Source organism: Hyla sarda, chromosome 3 (assembly GCF_029499605.1).
Source record: "Hyla sarda isolate aHylSar1 chromosome 3, aHylSar1.hap1, whole genome shotgun sequence".
Classification (NCBI taxonomy): Eukaryota; Metazoa; Chordata; class Amphibia; order Anura; family Hylidae; genus Hyla; species Hyla sarda.
In genome coordinates, this window is record NC_079191.1 from 293,041,567 (window position 1) to 293,058,309 (window position 16,743).

General features: G+C 41.6%; 1 protein-coding gene across 25 annotated transcripts in view; it reads left to right on the forward strand.

Annotated features, from left to right (window-relative positions):
* AFDN (afadin, adherens junction formation factor) overlaps positions 1-16,743 on the forward strand; it is a 567,513-nt gene that overhangs the window by 494,858 nt on the left and 55,912 nt on the right. For 13 of the 25 annotated variants that reach the window (XM_056566873.1, XM_056566870.1, XM_056566878.1 and 10 more), the window contains 2 exons: positions 606-794; positions 1,003-2,064. In XM_056566873.1, the coding sequence (XP_056422848.1) occupies positions 606-794; positions 1,003-2,064 (1,251 nt within the window). Of the gene's footprint in view, positions 1-605; positions 795-1,002; positions 2,065-12,234; positions 12,387-12,900; positions 12,941-16,743 lie in introns of those variants that run through there. The other 12 variants (XM_056566867.1, XM_056566890.1, XM_056566865.1 and 9 more) reach the window with 3 other exon arrangements.

A 16,743-nucleotide genomic window follows, 5' to 3' on the forward strand; every position in this document is an offset into this window, starting at 1 on the left:
TCTCCCTGCTCAGTAGATGTTTACACAGTGTAGTCATTAAAAGACATGAGCAGTACAACTATGCGTGGCATTAGTTTAATTTGATTGTGTAAGTCTATAATTTTAACTTAAACAAATAAACCATATTATTAATCAGTGCCAAAATCCTTCGATTGATTTATCTTGCAATTCTAAATATCCTTGTTAAAGCTATTTTACGGACCCACAACAAGGGTTCATATAAACTTTATTGTTCTTCCAATGTGTGTATTAATGCAATTGCTGTTTCATTTCCCCACTTTTCATGATAATTTGTCATCCTTCCTGCCACCAGTAATTTGCTGTCAAGGTCACATGCCAAGACGACAAGATCTATAAGTGTAAAAAAAAAAAAAAAGTGCCCCTTTTTTGCAAGAAAATTATTCCACAGGATTTTGTATACACAAAACAAGCCATAACTGCAGCAGAGTAAATAAAATCTTGCAAAGGGCATGAAAGTAATCTGTTAGGGAGAGGTACGGAATTCAAAACCAGACTGTTGTTTATATACACCTTTGCGCTGTACTTTATGTACAATCTGCTTTTGTTTTGTATTGTTTTTTCCTTAATAGTATCATTTATTTCAGGAACCACAGCTACCATCAAGACCAGAAGCCTATCCGATTCCAACACAGACATATACAAGAGAATATTTTACTTTTCCAAATCCTAAATCCCAAGATCGCATAACTCCTGCACAAGGCCAGTGGCCAGATTATGAGGACAAAGGACATCCCCAAGTTGGAAGCAACCACTCAAGCAATACGTCTGTTCAAGTAAGCAGTTTACTGGAATTGTAAACTTGTCAGGCAAGTTTATAATTTCCATTAATCTCTTATTAGTGTGCAATGTCTTCCTTTAAACAGCTACCTTAAAATCTTCAATGCTACATGCTTTCTGTGGATATAAATCTAGTTGTGTTTTTTGCTTTGTAGCTATAGTTACGTTTTTTTTGTTGTGTTTTTTTTTTTTTATGTTTAACAGCGAATTGCACATTCCCAAGAAGAGTTGAGAGATGAGCCAGGATTTCAGTCAGACCGAGGTCATATAGAGTCTGCCATGCACAAAGATTTGGACTTTTTAGACAGAAAGATAGATAAGGATGGTTGGATGAGTCAAACATCTACTTTGGAATCTAGTACATCCAGCCAAGAACATCTAAACAGTTCTATGAAAATGTATTCTTCAGCCTCATCATTAAACAAATCTGGTCCTGGACGTTGGAAAACTCCTGTTGCATCTCAGTCTGCTCCAGTTGCTGGGTCACAGCCTATTAGAACAGATCTACCACCACCACCACCACCACCAATGCATTATGGAGAAGACTTTGAAAAATTTGAGGGTGTGCCCGTTGATTTACCACTCCCACCACCACCATTACAAAATCAGTTGGATCCTCAATCAAATTCACAGTCTGCTGCCTTAGAGAGGAAAAAAAGAGAAGAACATCAGAGATGGTATGAGAAGGAAAAAGCCCGCTTAGAGGAAGAAAGAGAAAGAAAGAGAAGAGAACAAGAGAGAAAACTTGGGAAAGTACGGACCCAACCTGTTGCTCCTCCACAGGTTGTTATTCCACAGCCTTTAGTACCAGTACCACCTCCAAGTATACCACAGACCAAACCAGAGAAACCTGCCAGTTTTTCCCTTCCACAAGAAACAGTTATCCGGGAATTGCAACCTCAACAGCAGCCACGCACAATAGAGAGACGAGACCTTCAGTATATTACAATTAGCAAAGAGGAACTTTCTTCCAGTGACAGCCTTTCTCCTGATCCGTGGAAACGTGATGCCAAGGAGAAGTTGGAAAAGCAGCAACAAATGCACATTGTGGATATGCTCAGCAAGGAAATAAATGAACTTCAAAATAAATCAGAACGATCTTCTGAAGAGAATGACAGATTGCGCAAATTAATGCTAGAGTGGCAGTTCCAGAAGAGACTCCAAGAGTCCAAGCAGAAAGATGAGGATGATGACGAGGATGAAGAAGATGACGATATGGACAGTATACTTATTATGCAGCGCCTGGAAGCTGAAAGAAAAGCAAGGGTAATACTATTTTTTATAAAAAAATGTTATCTTTAAATATTTGTCACAGACAGCAAATTCTTTATTAATACTCTATACTCATTTATAATATGTAGGAAAGATACTATGTACCAAATATTATTTGATGTTTATAGAAGCATTAAAACGATAAAATGTAAGGAATCATTCTAGGAAATCAAATGCATTACACTGTTATGCCATCACAACTGCAAAAAGGTAAGGGTCATATGACATTTAATAGGTTTAAAGAACCAATTATTCTTACTGTAGAATTATTTGAGGCTAGTTCCTGCATTGTATTCTTATCTGTTGAGTTTTTCAGAGGATGTAAGATCATGTTGCGCCTCCTGAAATTTTCTTGCTCATCTTATGACGACATAATTTTGAAATGAAGATTTATAGATACCTGTTAGACATTTTTTTTATTATTCTCCAGTTACAGTTGTCACAAATGTTCTTCATCCACCTCCATTATTTAACCCCCTCATCCCACACCCTTTGTTGCCTTGCATCCAATCAACCTTGACCTATAATGAACCATTAACATTATAAGGTGATGCTTCCTTTACAAAACTGTAGTTTTCCAGTATTTAGTTTAGCTGTGTAGTATGTTGAATTTATAGAGGGTTTTTAGCAGAATTACGATGTGCTCACATGCAAAGAGAAAATCATTTTTTATACTGTATTCTATTCACAATTTTTTCTTCAGTTTTTTGGAAACTCTGTAATTATCTTTTTAACATTTATCATGTGTAAAACAGCTATTCTAGGATATTCATGTTGCTCTCAGCAAATGTCTAAAGGGGGGGGGGGGGGGGGAGTGCGGAATCTGACATGTTAAATTTGACCATTTGTTTCCACTGGAGATAAATACATTTACATTGCTAATATCCCCTGCACAATGGAGGTGGAAGCCCTGCTTCAGTCCCCTTCTGCTCTCATTTTCCCTCCCATCTTGCACTAGTATGAGCGAAGGTTCTTTGAATATTTGTGAGGTGGGTTAGCATGTGAGAGCTGAAAGGAACGGAGACGGAAGCTCTGTATACAGGCTGCCACCTTCAGTGCTTCCATGCTTCAGTCCCCTTCTCACATATGCCCACCCATCTTGCGCTAGGATGAGCGAAGGGTCTAAGAATGTTTGTGAGGTGGGTGGGCATGTGAGAGCTAAAAGGAACAGAGGCAGGGGAGTTCTGTATATTATCCATTTTGAATCTATGCAGTCTGGATCTCCAACGAACTGGACCACCAATCGCGGTGAGTTATGCTCCTTTTTATTTAAAATTAGGTTCTCCCACACTTTAACCTTGTTTATTGGGTTTAATGTGGGTCAGTTCTCTGTAAGTATCCTGTCCCTGCATAATATTATGGTTACTTTATTTGGGCACAGCTATGTGTCCTCCTGTACCCGCATTGAAGTAAAGGAGGTAGACGATCTCTTGCTCCCTGCCCTCCTCTTGCACCCAGGACAAGTCTCGGAAGCCCAGCTGGAGGAGGTCATAGTTTGGCTTCTCATACGGCTCCAGCTGGTGGCGGTCCTCCCAGTGAGGCTACACATACAAGGCACCTGGAGGCTGGATGTGGCTCGGCGGTTAGGCAGGAATAATAGCAGGGGCAGGTGCATGTATAACCCCCTATTACTGTCATCGCTGCATGCCCTCTCACAGCAACATCTTAAAGTGCACCTTGATATCAAGGAAGTTCCTAATCTAGGACTTTCCTTGACATCACTGCTTAACCTGTTGGGGACAGAGGGCGTACAGGTACGCCCTCTTGTCCTGGAACTTAAGGATGGAGGGCGTACCTGTACACCCTCTGTATTTCTGCTCACCACCGGGTGGTGTTCGGACCGGGATGACTGCTGATATCTATCAGCAGGCATCCCTTGCAAATGCCTGGGGTGTCGTGAGACCCCCCATGTCGGCAATCGCCGCAAATCGCCGGTCAACTCAGACCGGCGATTCGGGGCCAATCGGGTCACTGGTGACCCCATCGCCTGGAAAATAAGTGATCAGAGCTGTCACAGAAAGCTCCGACCATTCTAAAGGATAGGAGTGAGGGGGCAGGGGTGCCATCTCCTCCTATCCCCTGCCATTGGTCGATCAGGACTGACCGACCAATGGCAGTTGGGGCGGGGAGGTTAATTTCCCCCACCGATTGAAGTCCGGGCAGAGCGGGGAGGGGACATGACCGGCGGCATCTGATCAGTGACGGTGGCATCGGAGCAGTGGAGGCGGCATAGGAGCAGTGGCTGCAGCAGGAGGAGGCATGCTGGAAAGTGCGGCGGTGGAGGAGGCTGCAGTGAAGATCGCTGGTAAGTGATCTTCACTGTGGCCTTCTAAAAGTTGCAAAACTACAACTTCCAGCCTTTGGCTGTCTGGACATGCTGGGAGTTGTAGTTTTGCAACATCTGGAGGGCCGCAGTTAGGAGACCACTGTGTTGTTGTCTCCAAACTGTGGTCCTCCAGATGTTGGAAAACTACAACTTTCAGCACCCCACAGGTCTTTGACGAATTTTCATTAAAGTTGGGCGAGAAAATAAAATAAAAAAATTTCCCTGAAATGCTCGTGTTACACATTTTTTTCCTATGAAAATGAAAAATTTGGGTAACACCATTTCTTCTGAGTATGGAAATACCCCATATGTGGATGTAAAGTGCTCTGCTGACGAACTACAGGGCTCAGAAGAGGAGCGCCATTGTGCTTTTGGAGAAAGAATTTGGCTAGAATTGAAGGCCATGTGTGTTTACAAAGCCCCATGGTGCCAGAACCGTGGACCCCATTTTTGAAACTACACCCCTCACGGAATATAACAAGGGGTGCAGTGATCATTTACACCCCACAGGTGTCTGACAGATTTTTTGAACAGTTGCCCGTAAAAATGAAAAATTCATTTTTCACTTGCACAGCCCACTGTTCCAAAGATATGTCAAATGCCAGTGGGGTGTAAATGCTCATTGCACCCCTTATTAAACTCTGTGAGGGGTGTAGTTTCCAAAATTGGGTCACGTGTGGGGGGGGGGGGGTCCACTGTTCTGGCACCACAGGAGGCTTTGAAAACGCACAAGGCCCTTGACTTCCATTCCAACCAAATTCTCTCTCCAAAAGCCCAATGGCGCTCCTTCTCCTTTAAGCATTGTAGTGAATGTCAAGTGCCCTGTGAATGTGAATGTCAAGTGCCCTGTGGGTGCACTAGAGGCCTCAGAAAGGAAGGAGAGAGAGTTTTTCTGAAATGGCTTTTCTCGGTCGCTCTTCATTGGGGGACACCTTACTCATGGGTATATGCTCTTGCCACTAGGAGGCGCTGACACTAGGGAAAAAAAAGTCAGCTCCTCCCTGGCAGGATATACCCGCCCACCTGCAGTGAGGTAATCAGTTTTATCTAGTGTCAGCTAGGAGGCGAGACACAGGTCTGGGAGCTCCCCAGACCTTGTCTTTTTTTATTATTTTTTAGTAAGGGCTCGACAAATTTCTGCTAAATTTGGACGTGGGAATGAAAAATTAGATTTTTTTCACTAAAATGCTAGTTTTACCCCAAATTTTTCATTTTCACAAGGGGTAATTGGAGAAAAAGCCTCCCAAAATTTGTAACCCCATTTCTTCTGAGTATGAAAATACCCTGTGCATTTACAAAGCCCCCTGTGGTGCCAGAACAGTGGACCCCCACATGTGACCCCATTTTGGAAACTACACCCCTCACAGAATTACATTTCGGACACTCTCTCTAGAAGCCCAATGGCACTCCTTCTCTTCTCTTCTGAGCATTGTAGTTCGGCGGCAAAGCACTTAACATCCACATATGGAGTATGTTCTTACTAAGAGGAAATGGGGCTACACAATTTGGGGGGCTTTTTTCCTATTCCCCCTTGTGAAAATGAAAAATGTAGGGTAATGCCAGCATTTTAGTGAAAAGTTTTTTTCATTTTCACATCCAACTTTAATCGAAATTTGTCAAACACCTGTGGGGTGTTAAGGCTCACTACTGTTGCATTCTGTGAGGGGTGACAAAATGGGGTCACATCTGGGTATTTATTGTTTTGCGTTTATGTTTGAACCACTGTAAAATCAGCCACCCCTGTGCAAATCACCAGTTTAGACCTCAAATGTACATGGTGCGCTCTCACTTCTGAGCCATGTTGTGCACCCGCAGAGCACTTTATGCCCATATGTGGGGTAGGTCTGTACAAATTTTGGGGGTCTTTTTTTTTTTTTTTCCTTTTACCGCTTGTGAAAATTAAAAGTATGGGGCAACACCAGCATGTTAGTGTAAAAATATTAATTTTTTTACACTAACATGCTGGTGTAGACGCCAACTTTACCTTTTCATAAGGGGTAAAAGAAGAAAAAGCCCCCAAAATTTGTAACGCAGAGTATGGAAATACCCCATATTTGGCCCTAAACTGTTTCCTTAAAATACAACAGGGCTCCGAAGCATGAGAGCACCATGTGCATTTGAGGACTAAATTGGGGATTTGAATCCGCCACAAAAATACCCTATGGCAGTGTTTCCCAAACAGGGTGCCTCCAGCTGTTGCAAAACTCCCAGCATGCCTTGTCAGTGGCTGTCCGGCAATACTGTGAGTTGTTGTTTTTCAACAGCTGGAGGCTCCGTTTTGGAAACAAGCCGTACAAGACTTTTTATTTATTTATTTATTTTTATTGGTTGGGGTGATGGGGGGGGGGGTGTATGTGTATATGTAGTGTTTTACTTTTTATTTTGTGGTAGTGTAGTGTTTTTTTGTACAGTCACACGGTCGGGTTTACAGAGAGTTTCTCGCTGGGAGTTTGCTGCATTTCACTTGCAGCAGAACTCTCTTTAAACCCGCCCGTGTGACTGTACCCTGTACATTCACAAGGGAGGGGGCAAACCTCCAGCTGTTGCAAAACTACAACTCCCAGCATGCACTGACAGACCATACATGCTGGGAGTTGTAATTATGCAACAGCTGGAGGCACATTGGTTGCGAAACACTGAAAGTTTGTTACTTAACTCAGTGTTTCGCAACCAGTCTGCCTCCAGCTGTTGCCAAACTAGAACTCCCAGCATGTACAGTCTCTCAGTGCCACAGCCGGAGGCACACTGGTTGCAAAACACTGAGTTAGTTAACAACCTCTGTTTCACAACCAATGTGTCTCCAGCTGTTGCAAAACTGCAACAATCAGCATGCATTGACAGTCAAAGGGCATGCTGAGAGTTTTAGTTGTGCAAAAGCTGGAGGCACACTGCTACAACTCCCAGCATGCCCTTTGGTAGTCTGTGCATGCTGGGAGAAAAAAATGTGCTTCCAGCTGTTGCATAACTACAACCCCCAGCATGCACAGACTACTAAAGGGCATGCTGGGAGTTGTAGTTGGAACTCCAGCTGTTGAAAAACTACAACTCCCAGCACGCCCTTTGGCCGTGTATGCTGCGAGTTGTTGCTAACCAACAGCAGAAGGTGAACAGGACTCGCCTCCTGCTGTATCCTGCCACCAATCCTGCTGCTACTGTCGCCACCACCGAGGGGACCCACGCAGGACCCGGCCAAGGTAGGAGACCCCTGCCGACCCAGATCTGTCCAGAGACGTGGCGGACCAGGAAAGCTGCACCGTAAATGTACGGTGCTGTGCGCTAAGTACTTCTTAGCAGCGGCGTACATTTACAGCGCATGTCCTTAAGGGGTTAAAGGGGTACTCTGGTGGAAAAATTTTATAAATTTTTTTCTTCATTTTAACTGGATCCAGAATAGTGAAATAGATATGTAAATTACTTTTATTTAAAAAAAAGTCTTAATCCTTCCAGTACTTATCAGCTGCTGTATGCTACAGAGGAAGTGCTCTCTGCTGAACCCTCTGTCTGTGTCAGGAACTGTTGAGTAGGAGCAAATCCCCATAGCAAACCTCTCCTGCTCCGGGCAGTTCCTGACATGGACAGAGGTGTCAGCAGAAAGCACTTTGGTCAGGCTGAAAAGAACAACTCAATTTCTTCCGTAGTATACAGCAGCTGATAAGTACTGGAAGGATTAAGATTTTTTTAATAGAAGTTATTTGCAAATCTATTTACAAATCTGTTTAACTTTCTGGCACCAGTTGATTTAAAAAAAATTGTTAACCTGTTAAGGATCTAGGACGCCCTTGCAAACCCGGTCCTTAAGGTCGCAGGGCGTACATGTTAGCCAGGTTTCAAGCTGGGCACGCTTCTAACCCAGTGGGTGCTGACTGCTAGCAGGAGCCAGGACCCAGGGTTAATGCCGGGCATCAACGATCGGGCCGGTGCCCGGCATCAACCCTATAGACGCCGCAATCGAAGTTGATCGTGGCGTCTAAAATGCAAGTGAAACTATCCCGGCAGCTCAGCTGAGCTGATCGGGATCTTCGCTTACTTGCCTCCTCGCCGTCCAATCGGTCCTCTGCTGCTCCCAGCCAGCCATGCAGGCTGGAGCAGCAGAGCACCGATAACACTGAACAATGCTATGTTATGGCATAGCTTTGAACAGTGTATGCAATCAAAAGATTGCATGGTATAGCCCCCTATGGGGGCTAAAAAATTTAAATAAAAAATAAAGTAAAAAGTGTAAAGAAAAAAAGTAAAAAGTTAATAAATGAGAATATGAAACACTAAAACACAAGCAGGCTCAGCCTTAAAGTATTTCTAATGGGGTGCTACCCCAGGTACCGTATTGCACATCCAACAATCCAAAAGTAGTACACCATGTAGCGCACACCCAATATTTCACAAAGATATCAATCTTTATTCAGGTTACAAAAACACAAACGCATATAATCAGACAATTCCCCATTTAAAAACATTTAAAAAGGCACATAAATGCCCTTCCACAACAGGGAGAACCCCAATGGACCCCTCCCAGGGCACCTAAACTGTCTCATAAATAAATTATCTAACTACACATATATGTGTTCCAGGACCAATGCGTGTAATACAACCTGTATATGTATTAACAATAAATGCAGCCTGTTAATCGGCAATCCTACATATGCAAAAATAATTAAAGGCAAGGAACTGGAGAACAGAAAAACCTGAGGCAGTATACAGTGATGGTAAATTGGAGCAGGTGCCCACCTGAACCCCACGCGTTCCGTCACCTGTAGGTGACCCCTGAGGAAGTCGTGTCTCAGCTATTTAAATATAAGGTTAGAAAAACCGCATGGGCGAAAAATGTATAAAAAGCAATCAAAAAGTCCCCTAAAAACAAAAATGGTACACGTAAAAACAGACCACTACGCAAAAAATGAGCCCTCATACAGCCCCGTATGTGGAAAAATAGTTATAGGGGGTCAGAAGATGAAAATTTTATAATTCTAATTTTGGTGCATGTATATATGTGTATATATATATATATATATATATATATATATATATATATATATATATATATAATTTTTTTTTTTTTTTTTTTTTTTTAATTAGTAAAATAAATTAAAAAAAATCCTACATTAATTTGGTATCCTTGTAACCATAAGGACCTACAGAATAAAGATAAGGTGTCATTTTTACCGAAAAGTGCACTGCCTAGAAATGGAAGCCCTAAAAATTAAACTGTCTTTTTTTTTTTCACCCTTCTTTTTCACAAAGAAGTTTTTTTTATTTATTTTTTTCGCCGCAGATTGTTATAAAATAAGTGATGTCATTACAAAAAAATAATTGGTGACACAAAAAACACGCCCTTATATGAGTCTTTAGGTGCAAAATTGAAAGCGTTATGATTTTTAGAAGGGGAGGAGGAAAAAAATTAAATTGGCTTTGTCCTTAAAGGGAACCAATCATCAGATTTTACCCTATATAATGCTTGGTAAAGCGTTATATAGGGTAAAATCTTTATTTTCACCATTCCCGGGGGACACTCCTGCCCCCAGGGATGGTGAAGATATGAAGTTATAAACTAGTCACCGCCGCCGCCGTAAGTAGTCACCTGGGCGGGGAGCTCTTCTCACCTACTCCCGTTCTTCGGCCGGGAGCGACGCCCCCTCCGCTTGATTGACGGGCCGCGACATCACTCTGCTCCGTCTGTTCAGTGAGCGGAACGATGACGCGGCCCATCAATCAAGCGGAGGGGGCATCGCTCCCGGCCAAAGAACGGGAGTAGGTGAGAAGAGCCTCCCCACCCAGGTGACTACTTACGGCGGTGGCGGCGACTAGTTTATAACTTCATATCTTCACCATCCCTGGGGGCAGCAGCATCCCCCGGGAAAGGCGAAAATAAAGATTTTACCCTATATAACGCTTTACCAAGCGTTATATAGGGTAAAATCTGATGATTGGTTCCCTTTAAGCCCAAAGTGGGCTGAGTCCATAAGGTGTTAAAGGTTACTTGTCCTAGCAACATGTTAAAAGTTTTGATCTGTGGGAGGTCCCATTGCCGAGACCCGCATGATCCCCTAAGGCTTGGTTCACACTGCAGAATTTCTGCCGGAGATCGAGACGACGGCGCTAGGACCGAGCAGACTGCATTGCTGCCCCCATAGACTGCAAAGCATTTCTGGGTGGATTTTTGGGAGATTCCCTCAGAAATGCATTGCCATCTATGGGGACGGCAATGAAGTCAATGCGGTCCTTGTGCCGCCAGCTCGATCTCCTGCAGAAATTCTGCCAGAGATTCCCTAGTGTGAACCTAGCCTTAAAGAACAGGCAGTAGTGCTTAACTGCTATAGGCATCAGAGCTGTGGCATCAGTGGGAGCAGCACAATATTAAACTGGTAGCTTTATTGTTATGGCTGATTGGCGTACATTTCTATCTTTTGATTCTATATAGAATAGACAAAAAATTATTTGGTTTGCTCATTGTTTTTTTTTTTTTTTCCTTAAAAATTGTGGGGAAAAATATTTCTGCCTGTTATATACTATATAGAGCAACTTTAAAAAATATATATTTTTTTTATACTTATGATTATGGTTTAGACTCTAAAACTGAATTTTCTTTGAGAGCAAATCATTTTAGAAGCTTGCAGTTAAAGCCCAGTTAGGTCAGATTTTTTTTTTTTTTAAATCTACATATCCAAGTTTAAAGAACCATGATTAAATTACTGAAAAACTACAAAAACAGTAAAGGGGAGTGTTGTGTTATTGACAGGGCTGCCTTTAGAAATTCTGGTGCCCCATACAGTTGAAGCAGCCCCCCACCCCTCCCCATCTCTACCAAAAGCTATAGAAAGTTACAAAAAGGACCAAGCACTTAAAATATACCTTAAAGGGGTACTCCGGTGGAAAACTTTTTTTTAAATCAACTGGTGCCAGAAAGTTAAACAGATTTGTGAATTTCTTCTATTAAAAAAATATTAATCCTTTCAGTACTTATTAGCTGCTGAATACTACAATTATTAGCTGCTGAATACTACAAAGGAAATTATTTTATTTTTGGAACACGGTGCTCTCTGCTGACATCATGACCACAGTGCTCTCTGCTGTCCATTTTAAGAACTGTTCAGAGTAGGAGAAAATCCCCATAGCAAACATATGCTGCTCTGGACAGTTCCTAAAATGGACAGAGATGTCAGCAGGAGAGCACTGTGGTCGTGATGTTCTCAGAAAGCACTGTGTTCCAAAAAGAAAAGAAATTCCTCTGTAGTATACAGCAGCTAATAAGTACTGGCAGGATTAAGATTTTTTTTATAGAAGTAATTTACAAAACTGTTAAACTTTCTGGCACCAGTTGATAAAAAAAAAAAAAAAAAAAATTTCCACCGGAGTACCCCTTTAACTTTTTATCCATCTTCTAACATGTCTTCAGAGGTTGTGATTGCTAGGTGTCTGGCTGCAGAGATCACTAGAACAAAGGAACAGAACCATTCGGGTGACCGCTTTGCCCTCTCAGTTTTACTAAGTTTCCACTTCATTTTAGTGAACAGAAGCCAATTCTATATTGCAACATATCAGAAGTAGGCAAAAAGATAAAGTACACTTAATTTTAGGGCTGTAAAAATGATGGTCTTAAAATAAATACATACATGCATAAATAACATTTTACTATTGAGTTCAATTGAACTGAATCTAAAAAAAAAGTGAGTTTTAAGCCATAAAAGGTCAGTGGTTTATCACATAATTCCTTCCTACTGTTTTAATACAAATGATTTATTTCTATCAGTTTGAAGTAACTATGTAACTGTGTCGCTCTTCCTCTAACCCTATCTTTTGAATTTCAAGAGTGCATCACCCTGCCTTTTTAATTTACTTCTTAGGTGCATGGACACCCTAATGGCTGAAGCAACAAAAAAGAGGAATTGTCTTATGAAAACGCCAGTTAATTATTATTTCACTTAGCTTCTTTTTCCCCTCTCCTCTTTGCCATCTGCAGCAGACTGCTGTGCCATCAATCTCTGTTCTAGATTTGGTATGTTCTGTTTTTCTTTTCTCTTCAGCCATCTCCTTTTCTTCCCTTCTTATAACTTATGATCACATTTTCTGTAGTGGTATTTGTGCTGTTTTTGCTTTGTCCTTAGTGTACTGTTATGGGACAAGTATTTCATGTTACTTGAAGCATGCTATGCCTGGAAGTAGAATCACTAGTAGCTCAGTGCCATTTGTTCTTTCTCTTTCTTACATTTATTTATGTTGTTGTAAATTGTTTCATTGAAACTCTGGGATTGGCAATTTTTAGTATTCCCTTGTGTACTGCCAAACTAAATGTCCTAAGACACTTTCAGCATCCGATCATTAGAAATTTGAGTGCCAAAGGTTGCTGATCCCTATTTTGATTATTTTTTATGCACTTTAATGTTTTATGTCAGATCCATTTTGCTGAAGTCAATTCTTTTTTTCTGGAATGAGATGTTAAGAAGCCAGTTCTTTTTTTTATTCTTCTTTTATATTTATATATAAATATTATATTTATATTCTTTTTTTAGATGTTCTGTGCTTCCTTTTTGCAACAAAAGAGGTCTTAAGGTAGTTTTTCTTACACACGATGTCTTTTTTTATGTATTCCTTGTTATTAATATAAGCTGGCAAGTATTTTTTGCTACAGACAATTTTGCAGTGCAATGAACAACTTTTCAAGTAGATTTTTGTGTTGCATTTCGGTACTGTATTGTTAAAACAGGTAAGGTTTTAAAGTACTAAGGTATTTCTTATGAATTGTAAATGAAATAGAGGTGGCATGGCACAGAATTAAAAAGTTTATTTAAGAAATGATTTAGCAGTGTTTATTTTTCACTGAAAATTATCTGTCGCCACTTTTATGTTCCCTCCCTGCATGGAGTAGTGGCAGATACAGTATGAAGGTTTCAGCCATGTTTCATTAAGTGGAGTTTCCAGGCAAAAAATAAAAATGTTGATGGTGTAAAAATGCAGATCCCAGTCCAGTGACTTTTGTTCCCCCGCTGGTCACCATTTGTTCCTTCTTCCAAGACGAGATGTCCAAACAGGACCTGCCCTCTCAGCTAATTACTAGCTGCAGCAGTGTTCCATCTTTAAGTAATTGGATGGGGAGATTCTGCTCCATCAACTTGTCTGAGGCAGGCAGAAGAGACGAGCAGCAGCTTATTTTTATAAATTTTTTTGCCCCAAGAACATTTTTATATTTCATATTGCACACACCAATAATAATGTGAACAAAAGATATATAAAGGGGGCATAAACTTAATACGACAACCTCTGTGTCTCTAACTACATTACCTGGAGAAATACCACTCTCCTTGCACAATATAAATATAAAAATGTAAATTTTATTAGCTTACATTAAAGGGGTAGTCCAGTGGTGAAAAACTTATCCCCTATCCTAAGGATAGGGGATAAGTTTGAGATCGCGGGGGGTCCGACCGCTGGGGCCCCCTGCGATCTCTCTGTACACGGGCCAGGCTCTCCGGCCAGATAGCAGGTGTCGACCTCCGCACGAAGCAGCGGCCGACACGCCCCCTCAATACATCTCTATGGCAGAGCCGGAGGTTGCCGAAAGGCAGCGCTTCGTGCGTAGGTAGACACGCCCCCTTCCCGCGGGCTGGCGGGGCTCCGTACAGGAGATCGCAGGGGGCCCCAGCGGTCGGACCCCCTGCAATCTCAAACTTATCCCCTATCCTTAGGATAGGGGATAAGTTGTTCACCACTGGGTTCACCACTGGACTACTCCTTTAAAACCGTACACAAAACACAATCACATATTTACAAAAACAGGTGTAGAAAGACAGCAGCAACTTAGAAATAGAGACGGCCCAGTAGGTACAGAAACATTGCTAATGGAGTACATAAAAAGTGCAAGTGCCTCCCATAACATGTAAATACTAAATGGAATACAGGGGGTAGGGAATAAGAATGTAAGCTCTGTATATAAGTCTAATGTAAATGCAAACAGAGTAAATGGGCAATCACAGAAACCAATACCCACATAAAGAAGCAGTCACCACACAGAACACCCACTCCTACGAACCTACTTTCAATTTTTTTGTATATATGTAATTGTGTTTTGTGCATGGCTTTAATGTAGGCTAATAAAATATATGTTTTTTATTAAAATGAAGTGTCCTTGCTTTGGTAAGCGAGTTCTGTAGGCATTTTTTTTTCTTGGTTTAGTTTTGCTTAGGTCTGACAAATTTATCATTCTATCACAGGGGGTTGATGAATTTGGCTCACATAAGCAAAAAACAATAAATAGCTTTTGAATACCATTTTTTAGCACACATAAGCAAAAACCAATAAATGACTTCAGAACACCATTTTGTAACCCCCACCTCAAGTCACAGCTGTGAAAAAATGTGTGATGTACTTAGGGGGAACCCTATGCATTTTTTTTTTTTTTTAAGTATTTAATTATTTAGGGAAAAACGTGTGGGTTTTCCCCCCATTTTCATTCTCAGCCAGATACCAACCAAGTAGCAACAGCCTGACGTTACCAGGGTGGGCGAGAACCATTGTTACTGGCTCTCCCCAGCCTAAATAATGCCAGCCTGTTACCGCCTAGGCCCAGGAGCGCCATTTTTGACACTCCAGGCCTGTTGGTACCATCTCTTCCCGGCACCCTTGTGGCGGTGGCTACCGAGGCAATAATTGGGGGTTAGCGTTAGCTGTTTTTGGGGCTAACGCTAAGCCCCGTCTTAGTAATGGAGTCCATCTATAAGACAGCTTCCATTACTATGCCTGTAAAGTAAATGTAAAAAAAATAAACTCCCCCACAAGCCCTTGTTAACCATTTTATTAACTTTAAACAAAAAATATAAAAACGCTGGTCATCGTAGTGGTCCACCGAATCTGAAATAGTCCATGGGATACAAGGATCTGATTATGAGTAGGAAAAAAAAACACGGAAAATAGGTTAGTACATTTATTGTCATCCACCCGGTTTGCACAACTACAATTTCCAGCATGTCCTCAGGACTACAATTTTCCAGCATGTCCTCACTGTAAGGGCATGCTGGGAGTTGCAGTCCTGCAGTAGCTAGCGGGTGGGTGGTAGATGCGGGCGGGTGGCCGGGGAGTGGAGCTTTACAAAAATTTGCACAAAAAGTCGCACTTGCCCTTTCAGTGAAAACATGCTGGGAGTTGTAGTCCCAAAATCTTGCGAACAGGTGGTAGATATGAGCGGGTGCTGGGGAGCTGAGCTGTGCAAAAGTCGCAGATGCAACTTTTTGTGGGACTTTTAAAAAATGCTGTAAAAAGCAAGTTTGTAAGCCAGGTCTCACCTGGCTTACACTTGCGACTTTTTTTTTTCTTTTTTTCTTAAGTGTGACTTTCGCACTTGATAAATTCTCGACCACTGCAGAGTGAAAACTGAAAATTGGTTAGGTAGGGATTACTGGTATTTTTTGCTTACCCACAAAAGTCACACAAAAAGTGGCTTACGCGCACGTGCGACTTTTATAAGCAAAAAAATCCCTCAAAATCTCTTGATAAATCTCCTTCCCTGTCACTACTTCATGCTGCCCTTTTAGAAATTGCAACATAACTGTGCTGACAAGCACATTTAAGCAATATGTCATTAATGTAATTTTCACAAATAAACCACCATATTCAGTTAATTCTTTGCAGTGTGATGTGAAAGCTATGGGAGATACCAATTCCCTATGCACAGTTAATAGAAGCAAAACGGAGGGGGCAAACCTGCAATGAAAGGGGTATTCCAGGCCAAAACTTTTTTTTATATATCAACTGGCTCTGGAAAGTTAAACAGATTTGTAAATGACTTCTATTAAAAAATCTTAATCCTTCCAATAGTTATTAGCTTCTGAAGTTGAGTTGCTGTTTTCTGTGTAACTGCTCTCTGATGACTCACCTCCCGGGAGCTGTCCAGCTCCTATGGGGATATTTTCCCATCATGCACAGCTCCCGGGACGTGACATCATCATTGAGCAGTTAGACAGAAAACTTCAGAAGCTAATAACTATTGAAAGGATTAAGATTTTTAAATAGAAGTAATTTACAAATCTGTTTAACTTTCCGGAGCCAGTTGATATATAAAAAAAAGTTTTTGCCTGGAATACCCCTTTAAGGATCTGCTATCTGCTGGACTCCAGTCTCTACAGCTCTCACATTATGCTGCAAGAAATAAGCAATAGGTAAGTCCACACAACGTCATTGTTATATGTGCTTTCTCCTTCCACAGTCCATCAGGGATCTCCTCTCTACTGTCGCTTGGCAGGAACTGATGCTGAGGGGTGTGTGATTCCCCCTTTCAACCTCTGCTGAGGGTTCATTCCATTCTGTCCATAGTTTCTGCAGACTGCTGTGTGTACCCTCCTTTGTGTCTAAACTGAAATAGT